The sequence below is a fragment of the Eumetopias jubatus genome, unplaced genomic scaffold (genome assembly GCF_037043125.1).
Source record: "Eumetopias jubatus isolate StellerSeaLion01/CBP00866 unplaced genomic scaffold, mEumJub1_p1.0 scaffold_1, whole genome shotgun sequence".
NCBI classification, from domain to species: Eukaryota; Metazoa; Chordata; class Mammalia; order Carnivora; family Otariidae; genus Eumetopias; species Eumetopias jubatus.
This window is the reverse complement of record NW_028274807.1, coordinates 126,004,192-126,023,143: the sequence shown is the minus strand read 5'-3', so window position 1 is coordinate 126,023,143 and position 18,952 is coordinate 126,004,192. Positions and strand designations below refer to the sequence as shown.

Genomic DNA, 18,952 nt, shown 5'->3' with positions numbered 1-18,952 from the left:
GAATGCCAGCACTGAGCCAACCTCTCGTCTAGCCCTCCCGTCTGCCTATCAAGGGTTTTAATGGTAACCACACAGTGTCAGCTTCTGAAGGAGAGTGCATTTCTTAGGCTCAGTGAGCTGTCAATGCAACCAGGGGGACAGGCACGGAAACATATCCTGTGAAATAGGTTGTTGCATGACTGCAAAAAGGCTGGGAGTGGGGATGGTGCCGGGTGGGAAAGAGCAGGTTTGACTGCCCTCTCTCCTGGAATCTTGAAAATTTCATGGTTTTAATTTCATTTTCTGGGGGTTTTGTTTTTCCTCAGTCCCCTTTTGCGGCCTTCCTTGCTGCTGTAGCCAATTACTATTGTGTTTTACTACACACAGGAACATTATGGCAAAGACAAATCTAAAGTCTTCCAGCTCTTCAGCTCTCCTTTGGGGAAGGACCTGCTGTTTAAGGACTCTGCCGAAGGGTTTTTGAGGATTCCCCCTAAAATGGACACGTGGCTGTACCTGGGATATGATTATGTCACTGCTCTTCGGAATCTAAGGGAAGATGTGCGTAAGTACTGGGGAAGGATCATGTAACCTTTTGGAGCCTGGAAACCTGTTTGGGGCAAGGACCAGCAATAGACTCTTTCCAGGTACTAAAAGCCCACCCTGACATTTCTTTATTCACCCTGCCTTCCTGCCCAGTGTTAGACTGATGCTAAATGGTGTCAGTCATCATGAGATGGGCCTGGACATCACCAAAAGGCATGAAAGGAAATTCATGCTTAAAATGACTTGGATTGATACTAGCATTATTTCCCTTGTGTAAATCAGGGCTACCCTACCCACTTTGTGAAGCCAAATAGCCTGTCACAAAGTAAGTGAAATAGAATAAAATTGCTACAGACTTGTACATCTGCAGCCAGTATTATGATCAGCATGTGCCATAGTGAAGCTGGAGCCCTGGACAGGTTGATCCTGCTCCTGAATTTCCTTGGGTCATTGAATGTTTGCTTGATTATTCATTCATTCAACAGACAACTGTGCTAGGTGCTGGGCGTGCAATGGTGAGACAAATGTATATTAGATTCTGCTGTCATGGAACTTTCTCACCAGTGGAGAAGACAAATGTCCAATGAATAGTCACTCCACTGAATGATTGATTAAAAATGAGAGATTTGCTCAGAATAAGGGAAAACAAACTCAACAGAACAAAATATCATGGTCTGATGAGACCATGAAAACAAAGAAAAATAGCTCCTGGAGCTGCAGTAAGCCTTCCTTGAGGAAGTGACTTGAACTGAGCCCAACAGTCAAATAGATGTCCATTTACTCAGCAGACATTAACTGCACTGACCATAAGCCTTTGAACAATGAGGGTGCTGTGGAGAGTAAGATAGGCACAGCCCTTGCCTGGGCTGAGCTTATGTTCTCCTGCAGGGAACAGACAAAAAACAATGCGCAAATAAATAAGAACAACTCAGGTGGTTAAGTGCTATTTCAAAAAGAAGAAGGAAAAAAAAACAAAACAGAACCAAAAACAGCCTGAAGTGATTGAGGGTTTGGGAGGAAAGTTGGCTTCTTGGAAGAGATTATTTTAAGCCATACCTAAATGCTAAGAAGCCAACAAAGAGATTGTTACTGCCTTTGTTTTCTAAGATGATGAATTCCTGGAACGGGACCTGTTTGTATATTACTGGCAAATCCCAGCATTTTCATAAAGACAATTAGTAGCATTCATAACCAGCAGGAACTTCTGGGGCCTCAACTGAAATCTGGCTGTCTTTCTTATGCCCTAGGCCCGGATACCCCAAGGAATGAATGCAAGAAGGTGAAATGGTGTGCAATAGGTCACCACGAGAGGGTCAAGTGTGATGAGTGGAGTGTAAACAGTGGAGGGGAAATAGAGTGTGAAACAGCAGAGTCCACTGAAGACTGTATCGCCAAGATCGCGGTATGTCACTCCTGCCCCCGTAGGGCAGCATTTCTGCCACTGCTGCCGGCCTGTCCCTATGGCTGAGTGAATGTTCTTAGGGCTGATATAAGAACCTGTTCCCAAGGAACCTTGCCCTCATGTGGGAGCCCAGCCCCACAGGAGCTTCAGTACTTTTGAACTTATGGATCCGAAGGGCTCCTTGGGGCTCTGTTTCCTCGCAGTATTAGCACATGGTGGAGGGCACTCTGAGCTGTGTCTGCTTACAGGAGGCTGGACCATGGTGTGGGTATGCCTGGGACCCAGGGTGTGGCATAGGTGTGACAGGGCTGTGCTGATTGTGTAAGCAGGTAGAAGTTTAGCTTTGTTGATCACAAGAGCATTCCATGTTTGCTTTTAGAGTTTTGAAAATCCTGAATGATATAAAAAAGAAAATGAGAAGTACTTGTAATCTTCTACGTAGAGAAAATCCTGTTAAATGGGATCATATCATATACACAATTTACTATACTTTTTTTCACATATCTAGTTAGCTTTTCCTATGTCCCAAATCATTTTTCGAAAACATGATCTTTTATTTTTTTATTTTTTTTTATTTGAGAGAGAGCGAGTGAGAGAGCGAGCACAAGTGGGGGAAGGGGCAGAGGGAGATGGGGAGGGAGAAGCAGACTCCCAGCTCAACAGGGAGCCTGAGGCAGGACTTGATCCCAGGACCCTGGGATCATGACCTGAACAGAAGGCAGACACTTAACCAACTGAGCTACCCAGGCACTTGGAAAACATGATCTTTTAATGTTGTAATCTATTTTGTAGTGTGGATGTGATGCAATCTATTTAGCCATTTGTCCATATTATCTATAACATCATTTAGTCTGTTTCTGTCTTTTTTGCTGTTATGAATTATACTTGCATGTTTTACATTGGATGAATCACACTTGCACTTGTACTTTTTATCCAAATAGTTTCCCACATATTTGATTACTCCTTTAGGGTGTATTCCTAGAAAGTAGATTTCTAGGCCCAATGGAAAGCTTGGCAATCTTGTGGAATTTAAGCATCTCTATAATTCAGGGCTTCTAAACCTGAGAAATAGGTCATTCAAGAATATTTTACTCATTCATTAACACTTTGTCTACACCAAGCACTGAAATAGCACTCAGCCACATGGCCATGATTCAGGGCTAGAGCCCCATCAGGAGGCGCTCTATGCCACAGACATAGCCTCATGTCCCTGACTCCACTCATCTGTCTTACAAATAAGCACTCCTGGTGTCAGAAAGTTGTTGTAGAAATGTCTCTGGGACAGTGTATCCTATGAGAGGACAGGAGGATTAACTGTGGGTCTATGCTCCTAAAGAAACTAAGCAAGGAACCCGAAATTAATCCTTAATTCATCATGGTTGGGTGAAAATGAGAGCACATTTTATTTTCTCTGCTGGGTGTTCCTGACTGATAGATCCTTGGGGCTCTGGTACAGCACCTGCCATCTCCTGGGGCCTCTGTGGCCTGTGCTGGGAAGGCTGCCTCAAGGAAATGGCTGGAAGAGCAGGCAGGACAGGAGATGGCCTCTTTTCACCTGCTGTAATGTGCTGTGTCTTTGCAGAAAGGAGAGGCTGATGCCATGAGCTTGGATGGAGGCTTCATCTACATAGCGGGCCAGTGCGGTCTGGTGCCTGTCCTGGCAGAGAACTACCGTAAGTGGAGGGGGTGCCTCTCTGTGCTTTATTTCCTCTGGGCCAGGGAGAGAGGAGATGGGAAAATCATAGCCTGATTTACACCACATTGGCCAGAAAGCTCTTGTTTACTGAGCACCTCCTACTTCCTAGGTTCTGGGCTCCCTCATCTCTAATCCCCACAGTCACCTTGAAGGATAGAATCTTCTACCATACCTTCCACCAGGTTGATTGGAGGCTTTGCACTGGGAAGTTCCAGCTAAAAGTGACCTCTCTGCAGAGGACAGCTGGGATTCTCAGCTGGGATTCCTGGCAGGTCTTCTTGCTTCCCAAACTCACACTTCTGGTGCCCTGGTGCAGGGATTCAAGTATAGTTGGCAGGGACCACTGTGGCCACAGGTCAAACAGAGCAGGAAACTTGAAATTCACACTTTTGAGCTAAATTCCAGAGGCCAGTGAGCAAAAGTGAATTTGTATAATCCAGACAGCCTGGACTGTTTGGGAATTGGTGAAATGTAGATTGTCTTCCTGGTTCTTTTTATTCTGAGCTGCACATGGGAATGGCATGACTTCCAATGAATACATGTTTAATGACTTCTTCATTTTCTCCTCCAGAAACTCCAGGCTCTAATTGTAGCAGCACAGCAGAGGAAGGTGAGTTGTGATTGGTAACCTCATGAGTTTAATTCTTATTGCTTTTGGGAAAGGGTAAGGTATGTTTAAATTCAAATCAAAAGTAGGTAAGGCAATGGAAGAGACCAATTTTCAGAATGCAAAAGAACCATAGAAGGATGATAATTGATAATATGGTTAATCTTTTATACTTGCCATGACTTGCACATAGGGTTTCTCATTTAATCCTGTAAGTGGGTACCGTCATCCCTTAAGGATGCCTAAGAGGACCAACAGCTCACAGAGGTTACAAGTTGTCAGGCTTCCTATACCCAGCAAGCAAGTTCACACCCTCCTCATCACTCCCAACTGCTTCACATTACATAAGGCCTGCACAGTTTTAGATGAGAGTTACACCAGCCAAGGAGTCTTGCTTATATGTGCCTGGCAGGGCTGAGCAAAGAGGCTCACATAGGCAGATGTCTAGGAGCATGAAATTACCCAGCCTCCCAGCCCAGGCTGGGCCCAAGAACCCAGGCCAATCTGGCTCTCAGCTAGTGCTCTGGTGGGGGGGTGGATCTGAAAAGATGGGACAGGAACGAGATAGGAAATCTTGCCAAGGTGATCACGGGGTTTCAGAGCCCCAGTGCTAAGACCTGTCTGGTCATTTTCCAGCCATTAGTGTGGAAGTCTGTCCTTGTGACTTCCCCTATTACAACCTCTCAGCCTCTCCTCCTCATTCTAGGACCCAGGCTCTTTAGCTGAAAATAGAAAGACTTGTTCTTGCTCCATGGATGATAAGGCTTCTCTGTTTTCTGCTGTAAATAGTTGACTAAATTAACTAATTTAAAAAGCTGAAATCATGGGTTGATCTATTTGTAGTTTTAAGAAGTAGCATGCATTTTTCTGCTAAAGATGGCAGCTGTCTGGATTTTGAATTTCTACTTCACATACTTATTTTGGTGCAAACCTGTATTCTCCATATCCCAAAATACATGGCCAGAAGATTCCCTGTAATTTATTGGTCATTTACAACTCTTTCCTAATTGTTACTGTATAAAATTTTGGGAGTCACCCCCTGCTCCTCAGTATCCATTTCTCTGATATTCCACAGTGGAGGGTGAGTTGCTGGTTTATAACTTTTGTAGTTTTAGGCATTTAGGGAAGGATTATACACCAGACATTGCTCTGATGATGATGTTTTCTTACTATTTTAAATGTTCAGAATAATCTCCATCTGACAGAGTGACTCAGTCAGTTTTTGGGAAGACCCTTTCAAAGACAGAAGGAATGATTCAGGGTAATTTTGCTTTCATAGGGAGATGGCAGGCTTTGATTGTAGACTCATACTCTGGAGGGCCCAGGGGTGTTAATACTTTCTTTTTTGGTGTCTTTCTTGTAGGGTATAAAGCTGTGGCCGTAGTTAGGGCATCAGCAGATGAAACCCTCACCTGGAACAATCTGCAAGGCAGGAAGTCATGCCATACCGCAGTAGATAGAACCGCAGGCTGGAACATCCCCATGGGCCTGCTCTACAGCAGGATCAACCACTGTGAATTTGGTAAGTGAATCCTGGGAGGGTGCCGTGATCAGGACCAGGCTGGAAAGAGGTGTTCTGGGAAAAGAGTAGTATGGTAGAAAATGCTATGGCCCTGGTTCTACAGTCCTAAAATTTGGTTAAAGTGAACCTCAAAGAGATAACTAAAAGAGATGCTGGGGTTGAGAAGCTGAGTCAGAATGGTTCTTTTTGGCTCCATAAATGGCTTCAGTAAATATATGTTTACTTCCATCTCCCATGAAAAGAACCAGGTGAGCAGTCTATTCCTGATATGGTCATTAGAAGCCCAGGCTCCTTCTCTCTTTCTGCTCCACTATTCTGAGCATGGGCCTTCTGTCTTCAAGGTCAACCATGGTTGCCATCACATCCATAATCCAGGCAGCCTGGATCATGTCATCTGTGGTCATTTTATTCAAGTATATGTCATCTACGGTGATTTTATTAAAGAAGCTATCCAGGACATCTAAATCAGTTGCTTCAAGTAACTTTTCATTGCTCAAAACTCAGGCACATAGTCACACTTGGGTTGTCAAAGAGGTTCAGGAATGTCATCTTTTATTTGGGCATGTCTCCGTCCCAAATAAAGCTAGATCTTTGTTCAAAAATTAAAAATAGAATGACCATATGATTCAGCAATTTCACTTCTGGGTATTTAGCCAAAGGAAATGAAAGCACTAACTGAAAAAGATATATGCATCCCCATGTTCATTGCAGCAGTATTTTTACTATAGCCAAGATATGGAAACAGCCTGAGTGTCCACTGATGGATGAATGTATAAAGAAAATACAGAATTAACTATATATATATAGAATGCATAAAGAATGCAAAATAGACTTTTATTCAGCCATAAAAAGGGAAGAAATCTTGCCATTTGTGACAACATGGATGGACCTTGAGGTTATTATGCTAAGTGAAATATATCAGGCAGAGAAAGACAAATATTGTATAATCTCACTTCCATGTAGAATCCAAAAAAACCCAAGCTCAAAGACACAGAGAACAGACTGACAGTTGCCAGAGGTGGGGGGGTGGGGAAATGGGCAAAATAGGTGAAGGGGCAAAAGGTACAAACTTCCAGTTATAAACTAAATAAGTCCTGGGGATGTAATGCACAGCATGGAGACTATAGTTAATAATACTGTACTGCATATTTCAAAGTTGCTAAGAAAGTAGATCTTTTTTTTTTTTAAAGATTTTATTTATTCATTTGAGACACAGATACAGAGAGAGAGAGAGAGAGAGCATGAGCGGGGGGAGAGGCAGAAGCATGCTCCCCGCTGAGCCAGGAGCCCAATATGGGGCTTGATCCCAGGACCCTGGGATCATGACCTGAGCCGAAAGCAGACACTTAACCATCTGAGCCACCCAGGCACCCCAAGAAAGTAGATCTTAAAAGTTCTCATCATAAGAAAAAAATTTTAGGGGCGCCTGGGTGGCTCAGTCGTTAAGCATCTGCCTTCAGCTCAGGTCATGATCCCAGGATCCTGGGATTGAGTGCCGCATTGGGCTCCCTGCTCAGTACGGAGCCTGCTTCTCTCTCTCCCACTTCCCCTGCTTGTGTTCCCTCTCTCGCTGTGTCTCTCTCTGTCAAATAAATAAATTTTTAAAAAAATCTTAAAAAAAAGAAAAAACTTTGTAATGATGTATGGTGATGGATGTTAACTAGACTTATTGTGGGGACCATTTTGCAATATATTGCAACATCAAATCATGTTGAACACCTGAAACTAATATAATGTTATATGTCAGTTGTATCTAAATAAAAAGTAATGGAGAAAAAATTAAAAGATTAAAACAACTAAGACTTTGTTACTAAGGAACAAGGGGTTCCAAATGGCTGTTGGGTGGACAATCCCTCCCACAGGCTTTCTAGGTAACGTGAGCATGTGGGATCCTGGGATCTCTTTAAGGTCTTGGCAGGCTCACTGAAGTACTGCCCAGCTCCTAGGCCCCTTTAAAGGGATGGGCATCAGTTTATTTTCTGTGTCCTCTGAATATCTTCAGGTATGAAAACTCTATGTGTCAGTTAACCACAGACAAATGTTTCCTTTCTTTTTTTTTTATTAAAGATTTTATTTATTTATTTGAGAGAGAGAGAGTGAGCAAGCAAAAGAGAAAGAGAGCACATGAGTGGGGGGAGGAGTAGAGGGAGAAGCCGACTCCCCAATGAACAGGAAGCCTGATGTGGGACTTGATCCCAGGACTCCGGGATCATGACCTGAGCTGAAGACAGACGCTCAACTGACTGAGCCACCCAAGCGCCCCAGACAAATGTTTTCTAATGGTTATTTACATGAGCTTTCTCCTTGCCACCTCCAAATATGTGCAACTGCTTTAAAAGGAGAAGTCTCTAGGGACACCTGGGTGGCTCAGTTGTTAGGCGGCTGCCTTCAGCTCAGGTCATGACCCCAGGGTCCTGGCATCGAGCCCCGCATCAGGCTCCCTGCTCAGCAGGAAGCCTGCTTCTCCCTCTCTCACTCCCCCTGCTTGTGTTCCCTCTCTCGCTGTCAAATAAATAAATAAAATCTTTAAAAAAAATAAAAATTAAATTAAAATAAAAAGAGAAGTCTCTAAAGACAGTTAGGAACCAGACAAGACCTGTGTGGGGACTTGGAAATGAGACCACATTTCTGCACTGGGGTATTCTCTGACACGAGAGGAAGCAAAATGTGGCTGGGGAGATATCCAGAAAGCTCTGGCTCCTTACCAGCAAGGGCACTACCTCTGCTTTTCTGAGCCTCCTGGCAATTTCACAGCCATGGGAGAACAGCTGAGCTGTGAGTTAAATCCCCTAGCCCTTAAGTGGGTTCGGAGTCTTAAGTTCTATTAAAGTCTCTTCTGAAAAATAGCAAGGGAAGGAAACTTCTGGAAATAGGTAGCACAAGCTTGAGGAGTGAGACCTCCACTTTTATCCTTTTTATGTCAATTTTTATGTAATTTCCCTCTCTTCTCTCTTTAGATAAATGGTGACACTATAGCGTGTCCATGGAATGCTTTCTACCTGAATTGTAATGGTCTACTAACTTCTATTCCCAGCCTCAATTAAGTTTCTTTTTAAAGCCTACAGGCTGGCAGGTCCTGAGTTGGTGGCAGGTCACTGAATATATTCCACCTATCCTGGGCCATACGCACCTGTTATGTGTTAGATGAAGGCTACTCATTTTGACTCACTTAGGAGGAGCTGACTTCCTCTGGTCCTTCCGTACAGATAAATTTTTCAGCGAAGGCTGTGCCCCTGGGTCTCTGCAAAACTCCAGTCTTTGTGCTCTGTGTATTGGCTCGGAAAAAGTTCCAGGAAAGGAGTGTGTTCCCAATAACCATGAGAGATACTATGGCTACACAGGGGCTTTCAGGTGAGTCTTTTAACCCTGACCCAAATATAATAAACCCAGTCCTGACAAGATTTCTTTTTGGGAACTAAGGTGAGATTCTTACGTTCCTGGCCTGTTAGTCTTACATGTGTTAGGGTGCCACAGTTAGCAACTCTCTGTAGAACCCTGTGTGAAGGAGCATCCAAGCCCCTGCAAGACACTCTCTCCAGACTGGCAGTACAGTGCAGATTAGAAGTTCTCAAAAGGGGGTGATTTCCCCCTCAGGAGGAAGTTTGGCAGTGTCTGGAGTTGTTTTTGATTATCAAATGGGGTTGGGTGCTACTGGTATCTAATTGGTAGAGGCTGCTAGACATCTTACATGCATAGGACAGCACCCTACAATAAAGAATTGCCTGGCTCAAAATGTTACTATTGCCAAGGTGAGGAAACCCTGCCATAGTTGAATACAGGAGTCAGGGGTCTGGTTCATGCTCTTCCATGCACCTCTGGGGAACCTAGAGCCAGCCATACTTACCTGGAAATATACAAAAGTAAAGAACATGATTTCTACATTCCCAACTGCAATTCTATTTCATGGGATGTTTATTACTTTTATAAAGACACCTGTGTACCTTATGACCTTATTACTTTTTAAAAAGATTTTATTTATTTATTTGACAGAGAGAGAGAGAACAAGCAGAGGGAGCAGCAGAGAGAGGGAGAAGCAGGCTCCCCACTGAGCAGGGACCCTAGGATTATGACCTGAGCCGAAGGCAGATGCTTAACCGACTGAGCCACCCAGGCACCCTGACCTTACTACTTTTTAACTGTCTTTTCTGATTCAGGCTAGTGTTAGTTCATGAGTCCCTCAACTGCACAATGATGGTGGTATTGTAACTGAGCTTCTCAGTAAGTGAAGGAGAAAACAAAGGTTATCCTAATTCTCCAATTAGAACCACCTTGTGAGTTTGTGCAAATACAATTCACAGTCCACAAGTTCCCAATTTTTACAAAGTAGAGTGTAAGGAATCACCTTAATGGGAAACTTCTCCTCTAATATCTCTACTGATGCCAGGGAAATGCTGTAGCTCCATTGGAGAAATGCCAGAATTTAGCACTCAGTGTGTGGGAACTGAGATTGTATAACCACAAAGCAATTGGAGGTTTTTTCTTGTCTTATTACTTACATGAGTAATATGTAAGATTAGTGATAGAATGGGAGTCACAATTGCTGATATCAAATGGTTAGCCCTGGGCCTACAAGCTGACCCTCCTGAATGACACATATGTCTCTGACCTCCTCTCTTCTTTCTCCCTGTCTGGCACTCTGCAGGTGTCTGGTGGAGAAGGGAGAAGTGGCCTTTGTGAAAGACCAGACTGTCATGCAGAACACTGAAGGTACATTCACATGCTCCTCTGTCCCCACAAATTGGGGTTGCTGGGCTCATTTATGCTTAGGATGCCTTTGTGGACATGTTATGGCCTCAAGTCCAGAGCTCTGATTCTCAACCTGTTTGTTCAGTGAGGAGAGAAGTGTTTACCTGGGTAGGCAGAACGGTGAGGACTGTGAGGTTCTGGTGGTCCTGAATTCTCTCCCAGGAACCTTCCCATAGGTGTAGACATTGCCTTTCCCCTAAATACTTCAGAGCACATTTCCTAAGAATGAGGACACTCTTACATACCTACAGTGTGATCACCAAGATCGGGAAATTTATACTAACATGGATTTAATACTCACTGTGTTCACAGTCCATATTCAGATTTGGTGAATTATCCCCAAAAGGTCCTTTTTAACTATTTCCTATATTTCTGGGCCTAATATATATATTCCAAATATATTCTAGGTCCACTGAAAACACTTAGAGACAATAATACACCAGTGGGAATAGTACACCAAGATCTTGGTTTCTAGAACCATACTCTGATAGAAGGAGCCAGGGCCCCTTAGAAAAAATAGATGATTCTAGGGCTGGGCAGGAAAAATATAAGGTGAGCCTGGAACATCGTGCTGAAGATGTTGGGATATGTCAAAATATACAGGAGCCTTTTTAAAGCCCTCCTACTGCCAAATCTGGGACATTTTGAGCACTAAAAGAAATAATAATGTTAGTAAGAATAAAGTAGGAATAAAATAGGAATACATGAGTCTATCCTGATTAAACAAATGAAGGTGAAGGGAAAGATCTTCCTTATTGTAGAACATGAATAAATGTAGAAATAATTATAAAGTTAAAAAACTATCATTTGGCAAATCATATAGTAATAATTGTTTCAAGCAAGAAGCATCAATGGGTACTAAAACTAGTGGGTGAATATCAGATGCTGTGACACTGAAAAACCAAACAAAATTTTTTTTTAAGTTGGTAAGAATGAGCATTCCACCTGTCCCCTCTGTATCACTAACTGCTTAGAGAACCTGCTACAGGCCAGGCAGATATTACCTCACTTCCTTTCTCATGTTCTTTCACCCAACCTCAGCACTTCCCAGCAACTCATCTAGAGTGAACTAGCTCAGCACCGACTCCTCCAAGAAACCTTCTCAGATGGCATCCATCCCACAATAGAATCTTCTGTCCCTGTGGCTAGTATTATTGAGTTTATCTCATTCTGTAATAAATTGTGGCCACAGAAACTCTTTTGAGCTCCTTTTTCCTACTCTTATATCCCAAGAGTAACTATAGGAAGTGGCACACAGAAGCTGCTAAGTACTTACTTGAAGGAATACTGTATTGGCTAATTTTTCTTTCTTCTCTCCTAGTATTTATGCTTTTTCCTTTAAAGGCTGTCCTTTTTCCTACTACCTGAGTGTTACCCTGAGATTGGTTCTTTGTTATCCCTTGATTTTTTTTTTTTGTACTCCTCTGAATAGGGCTTCTCTCTCTTGGCTTCACCTCTCTACCCCGCAATGACTCCAAAAGACTTACTCCCCGACAGGAATGTAGAGCAGAGGCCTAACCTCCCATCTAAATAACATCCCAGAGCCTCTATTTGCCATGTGGTCATTTTTATATACAAAGTTCACTGGCACTGCAACCTCAACCTCTGTAAGTCCAAACTCCTCATATTTCTCTCAAAATCCACTCCTCTTCTCAGGGCCTCTGTCCTTATTGAGGACTTTATCATATGCCCTGCCAGTCAGGCCTAGATTAGTCTCTTGATGGTCAGTACAGTGGTTAGTACATGTAACAAATGTTACACACCTAAAACCATGCCTCCTCCAGCCAGCTCTCCCTAATGAATATGTTCTCACCAAGCTGGTTCAGCTGACAGCATTTAAAGTGTGCTCTACAAAATATAAAATGTTATTATTATCTGTATCCAGAATTGGTATTTTTGGTATGTATGCTATTTTCCCCCTCCAAGAAGACTGTGGCTTACAGAGGGCATGAAACATAGTGTTGAGTAAATTCTTACATTATGAAGTGGAGCAGAATTGGTTTGGAGAGAATGATGGTGGGTTTCATTTGGAAGGAGCTGAGTTGGAGGGACTGGTAAGAAAGGGAAGGAGAAATACTAGAAGGTGAGCAAAGGTGTGTGTAGTTAATTGTGGGAGAGACACAGGCAATTTGGAGTTTTCTATTAAAACTGTAATTACATATTTGGGGAGAGTAGGCAAAGAGGTATTTTTATTTTATATATAATATACAATTTTGTGATAGTGAAGTCACATAGTAGTAGTTCAATTAGATAAAAAAATAAATGAAAATTAAATGAAGAAAAAGATTTGCAATCCTGCCTTTTAGATGAGAACTAAAAATTGGGAAAACATATTTGAGAATTGCCTCAGGAGGAAGGAGTTGAAACCCTGAAAATTGGTGAGATTTTCTTTTTTTTCAGAGAGAATACGGAAATGATGAAGCTAGGAGCTAAGAACAGGATATGCATCCGTATGCACAGAGGCATGTGCACATTTTCATGGGAACCAGTATGAGCCTGTCAGATTTAGAACACTGGTCCAGCTTGCAAAAGGGCCTCTGGTTAAGTTCTTTTGCTTACTAATGCCAGATGGCATCACACAGAGATTATCAGCCTGCTTAGAGGGTCACATTCTTCGTGTGCTAGAGTAATAAGTCCAGATGCTTTGGAATTTAGTAGAAATGAAGATGTTTTTGAACATCATCCAAGAATATAACTCACTTTCTCCTGGTTGGGTGGGGCAGTTTGGAAGGAGTGGTTGCTAGGAATTCCTGGTTGAGTGTGAGTTGAATCTAACCTATGGACATGTGAGTGTCTCTTCCTCTCCCCATCACTGTGACCCCAGTGTGTGTACTTCTGCTGGCCAATGGCCCCAGGTCCTTCACAAGTCAGTGGGTTGGTCACATCCCCTCAATGAGGGCACCTTAACCAAAGCTGTAAGCTGTGACTGACCCACCTTCTCTGTCCCCAGGAAGGAACACTGAAGGTTGGGCTAAGGATCTGAAGGAAAATGACTTTCAGCTGCTGTGCCCTGATGGCAAAAGGAAGCCTGTGGCGGACGCTAAGAACTGTTTCTTAGCCAAGGCCCCTAATCATGCTGTGGTCTCACGGAAAGATAAGGCATCTTGTGTTAGGCAAACATTACTTAAGCTGCAGGTAAGGACCAGCCAGGGCCTCCCATTCTTTCCTCCTGGGTGGGTATGGATGATTTGGGGGAGTTCAGTGCTAAGTGCAGCCCATACTCAAGCATTTCCTTTCTGGAAACTAGGATCGGGAGGCCAGTGGATTGTGGAACTGGATTTCTTAGGCCCAGCTCTACTTATAACTCCGGGTCACTGGAGATTAGTTCCCATGTGATCCACCTGCTTTTGGGTCCACACATCTGCTTTCTTTCTCACCCCTGACCTTGCTCTGTGGTACCCTCATTTTCTCCACCTCTATCCTTTTTGAAAATGAAGGAGAGTGATCCTGTGTGCCAGTCCTCCATGATATAAGTCATGAAAGGTGAAATGTATTTCTCTTGTTTAGAGAATCTGATCTATGGACAGGTCAGACTGAGAACCATCCCAACAGCCAGAGAAACACAGGATCCCTATCCTGAGGGAGCTTATCCTCCGGGGAGAACAATCAACCCAGGGCCGGCCTTGCCAGGGAGGTGGGGGGTGGGGTGGAGAGGCTGCCTGAATATTCTAAGAGTCCTCTACCTACAAACACCACTTTCCCCTCAACAACAGCTTCCTGCCTGCCATTAGTTTTCTTTTTTTTTTAAATTAAGATAGCACATCTTTGTGAGTCCTCTTAAGGTAAATGATAATAATAATTAGCATTTAATGAATATTTCTTAGGTGCTAGATGGAATGTTAAACTTTTCATAATCATGATTTCACTTATAATCCTACAAGGCCTAGAGTTAAGCCTCTTGCCCCAGATAGGATCAAAGATGCAGTCAAACATTAAATTTAACAACTACCTGTACCACCCCTCATGGGGGGGGCTCACATTTAATATCTTTCTTGACAGTAATACTTGGAAGGGACACACTTCTGTTTTCTCATTTCCTGGAAACAGTCCCCAAGGCCATAGCCAATGAAAGGGGGAAGGAGTGACTGGGTGGGTGGGAGGGACTTCCCAGAGGAGGTAAGACCAGGATGGACCCTATAGAGGGCCTGCTGGGGCCTCAAGAAAGCATGAAGCTGGGGCAAAATGGGTGAATGCCAGGTGAAGGAAATGGAAACATCCTGAGTCATCCTCTGCAGCTCCCTTTCTTCTTGGGGCTGGTTCCCAGCTTTTATCCCTCTCAACCCCATCCTTGTATTCTCAGCTGCTCACTGCCACTGGTCCTCATGCATTTTTCATCCATTTGACAGCCTTTGTTTGGAGGAAATGGAAACGACTGCTCGGGCAAGTTTTGTTTGTTCCACTCAAAAACCAAGGACCTTCTGTTCAGGGACGACACAAAATGTTTGGCCGAACTTCCAGACAGCACAACATATGAATCTTACTTAGGAGCAGACTATGTCAGGGCTGTTGCTAACCTGAGACAATGCTCCACCTCGAGTGAGTAGGGGGAGCAGCACGGGGGAAGCTGCCAAGCAAACACGGGGAGGGAGGGGGAGCAATTCTGGGTGGTGGGTAGATTAGGAGGAGTGGGCTGTGGCCCTCCTGGGATGAACAATGAAAATGGGCAAGATGAGATGATGAGAGAACACCATAATCCCAGCACGTGTGAAAGCCTACTTATATGGGTAGACAGATGGTAAGGCAGACACAGGCTCAGGGCACTAAGGTAATGAACTGTCCAGACATGAAGAAATTCCATGTTATTACTAAGACCAAGAAGAGGTTGTATGTGCCCATGCCCATTGCTCTGCAGTAAACTCCTTTGTATACAGAGCTGCATCGTCCAATAAATACAGTAGCCTCTAATTACCTATGGTGATTTAAATTTAAATTAATTAAAATTAATCAAAATTAAAAATTTAGTTCCTTAGCCACACCAGCCACAATTCAAGTGTTCAATAGCTACACGCGGCTCCAGATAGGCGAGCAAACAGAACATTTCCATCATTGCAGAAAGTTCTTTTACACAGCACTACTCTTGTGAGCTTGAACAATGACAAGTTTTATAACCATAAAGTTGCCATACCTACTGCTCATCTAGAGCACTGGTTTTCTAAGCATTACAATACAATAAAACACACCTTTGCATTATAACTATGTTGGACATCATTTAAAGTCATTTGGAAGATGTGGGAGAAGAACATGTGAATGGAGGGAGATTGTGCTCTAACTTTTGTGTGCATATAAGTGAGCCATGGTCCTTAAAATACTGATTCCCAGGCCCTGGGGAATACTTATTCAGCAAGTCTGTGCCAGGGCCCCATAATTCCAATATAAGGAACGTGCTTACCCAGAGCCACTGCTGTGAGCATGTAGGTTACATTCACCTACGCTACATCCTCCATAAGGGGAGAAAGTTTGGCTCTGCTATTCTCTGCTCCTTCTCTAGCCCCTAGCATGGAAACTGACATGTTCTAGGTGCTTGTTTTATTAGTTCCTCACCTCTCTAAGGAGATCTGAGAGGATAGTCCTACCAGACTCCTCCCAGCTACATGGATTTAGGTGTGGGAGCCCTGCCTATGAGACACAAGGTGGGGGATGATGCAGGGCAGGGAAACCATGTTACCATCCTTGGTGCATGGTACTGCCCAGAAAGACACAGGAGCTGTGCAGGCAAGAGAAGAAGACCACTGGGAGAATGGCCTGGTCCACCTATCAGACCCCAATGGGTCTGAGTGCTTTTATATCAGGCTTAACTATTCATTCACCCAACAGAAAATAAATATAGGTAGATTTTTGACTGTCCTACCTCTCTTCTCTGCCCCACAGAACTCCTGGAGGCTTGCACTTTCCACAGATCTTAAAATCCAAAAGGTGGAGCCATACCAGATGGAGAAGGGAGCTCTCGTGACCCATAAGCTTCCCTCTGGGTCTCACTGGCCTGAGTGGTTTGTTTGGTTTCACAGTTCAGCGGTGGTACCTCTGTAGAATATAAAATAAAAATTATTATTGGTGTTATCTTTTAAAAACTTCATTGTTTTCTAAATGTTTGGCCTGGAAGGATTTTTTTTTTAATACTATCTGACTAAATACATGTGCACTGAGCCCTTCCTTCAGAGCTCAATGTTCATCTGACCCTTTCCACAGCTTTGGTTGTGGTGCCACAGCCACACCTCCTGGGTACAGTTCAAGTAGAAATTCTTTCTGAAAGGGGTCTGCATGGTTATTATAATAGAATCAAGTGTATGTGGCTGGGTTGTGTGTGTGTGTGTGTGTATGCATGTGTGTGTGTGTGTGTGTGTGTTGCAAGGGAGGGGCAGGAAGGAGGATGCTGAGTGAGATATTGAGATGGAGTGTTCAAGGGAGTACAGAAAAAGAATATAGAGCAGGAGAGGATCAGTTGTCCTACCTCTCTTCTCTGCCCCACAGAACTCCTGGAGGCTTGCACTTTCCACAGATCTTAAAATCCAAAAGGTGGAGCCATACCAGATGGAGAAGGGTATCCATGAATCAGTTCCTGATTCTAGTGGGTTGGAAAAGTGAACCACTGGAACATCTGAAAATTATCGCTTGACCCTGATTCCCACAGTAATTCCTGCCCTATCTCCTTACCCTTTCCACGCCTCACTTATTAATGGTTGAAAACACAGAAACCAGTCTTTTGCTCCACTCACTTCCCTGTAGCTACCTTGGCCAAGGTCACTGCCCATCTGTCAACTATGAAAACCAATTTTAATTCTTTCAATCCTGAGTCTGTTAACCGCACTTGATACGGCTGACCACTCACCAATCATGTGACTGGTGTCCCTGAGTCTGAGATCGTTTCCACTATGCTTTGGAGCTACTGGGAGTAGAAGAGGGGAAAATGTGTCTGGTGAATGAGACATTTTAATTAATGGAAGAAAGGGGAAAAATCGTGTCACTACATTTATTTCATTGTAACTCTCCATTTGCTATTTGAATGAAGAAGCACAACACTTTCAGCAAGCAGTAGTCAGTATCTGCCTGTCCTTCCTCTGGATTCATCTCCACACACCTCCTGGAAATGTGTGTTTGTGCAGATGTGAGAGGACAAGAAGCAGCTGATCCTCTCCTGCTCTCATTCTTGAGAATGGCACTACCTTTCCACATTTCTTCTGTGCACATTTCTTCCGTCTTTACCCAGGAAACATACTGAAAAAAAAAAAGTCTGTGTCTTGTTAAAACTGTCTTTCTTTCATCATTCCCACACTTCACCACCGAGGCAGAACTTTCTCATTCACATAGCTCTGACTAAAAATTCTTACACGGTGGGGACAGTCATGGTAGGTGTTCTCCCGTTTGGCCCTTCCTCCTTCCCTGCACTTTTAGCTCCTAGCAGAGGAATCAATGGTTATTATAAAGGAGCTCTGTGTGTGTGTGTATGTGTGTGATGCACATGGTGGGTGATGGATACAGAGCAGGGCTCAGGACAATAAGAAAGAAAGAAAAAGAGAATATGGTAAAATTACTGTCATTTCTGATAGTTTTAATTGATAATGCTAATTTAAAATAAAATAGTTGGTTTGTTTTCTTTAACCTCACATCCTAAACATCCTTTCTTAATCTGGAGTCCCTATTTGCCTACATTTATCAATGAAATGCCTGGAGAATGAATTGTACTATGTTAGAGCATAGAGTTAAGCATAAAGAAGCCCACTGCCTGGGCTTAATGGATAAATTCCTTAACCCCTATCTCGTTTGCCTCTGTAAAATTGGAATAATGGGTTGCTGTGAGGATTAAGCAAATTAACAAATTAAAATGATTTAAAACAGTGCCTGGAACGAGCAAGCACTCATTAATGCTAGCAATTATCAGCATTACCCATCCTCTTCTCCATCTACCAGTCTTGCTTCCATACCCATGCCCCTACCCCCACCTTCACCTCACTGTTCCCTCTGAGTTCTCTTTTCATTCAAGCCCTCATCACAGGAGCCCCTCTGTTACAAGAGATGCTGCTGACCACTTCCAGGACATGTCTAACTCTTGTGTCACTGACTCTTCCTTCCTAGGCATATTGGTGGGTTCCTTTCTCCTCACTTTTCTTTCTGTCCCTGATTTTAATGACCATTTATTTATGCCTGAAACTCAGATGAAAATACAGCACCTATTGCTGAAACTTTACATCTGTTTATTCTATCACCTGCTTAATATAAGATTTTAGAACTCCCAGAGGCACCTGAAACTCAATATATAGAAAAGAGAGGCAATTTTCATTCTGGTTATGCCCTCAGCCCCAAAGTCCTTCTCTAATTCACTTTATGCACTCTGATCTTTTCAGTACCCCACACCAACTGCTTCAGATGCAGTTTTGGTAACTCTCCCATCTTAACTCAGCATACCCAATTAATCACCACATCCTATATATTTTCCTTCTCCACATCTTTCAAATCTGT

General features: G+C 43.3%; 1 protein-coding gene across 1 annotated transcript in view; it reads left to right on the top strand.

The window, feature by feature from the left end:
* The window catches only part of TF (transferrin), a 29,466-nt gene extending 12,952 nt beyond the window's left edge, over positions 1 to 16,514 (top strand). Inside the window, exons 8-17 of the mRNA XM_088026178.1 lie at positions 367 to 544; positions 1,773 to 1,927; positions 3,510 to 3,600; positions 4,195 to 4,233; positions 5,594 to 5,752; positions 8,959 to 9,103; positions 10,395 to 10,459; positions 13,449 to 13,633; positions 14,845 to 15,034; positions 16,367 to 16,514. Of these exons, the coding sequence (XP_087882304.1) occupies positions 367 to 544; positions 1,773 to 1,927; positions 3,510 to 3,600; positions 4,195 to 4,233; positions 5,594 to 5,752; positions 8,959 to 9,103; positions 10,395 to 10,459; positions 13,449 to 13,633; positions 14,845 to 15,034; positions 16,367 to 16,401 (1,242 nt within the window). The 3' untranslated portion in view covers positions 16,402 to 16,514. The remainder of the gene's footprint in view (positions 1 to 366; positions 545 to 1,772; positions 1,928 to 3,509; positions 3,601 to 4,194; positions 4,234 to 5,593; positions 5,753 to 8,958; positions 9,104 to 10,394; positions 10,460 to 13,448; positions 13,634 to 14,844; positions 15,035 to 16,366) is intronic.
* The last annotated feature ends 2,438 nt before the right edge of the window (positions 16,515 to 18,952 follow it).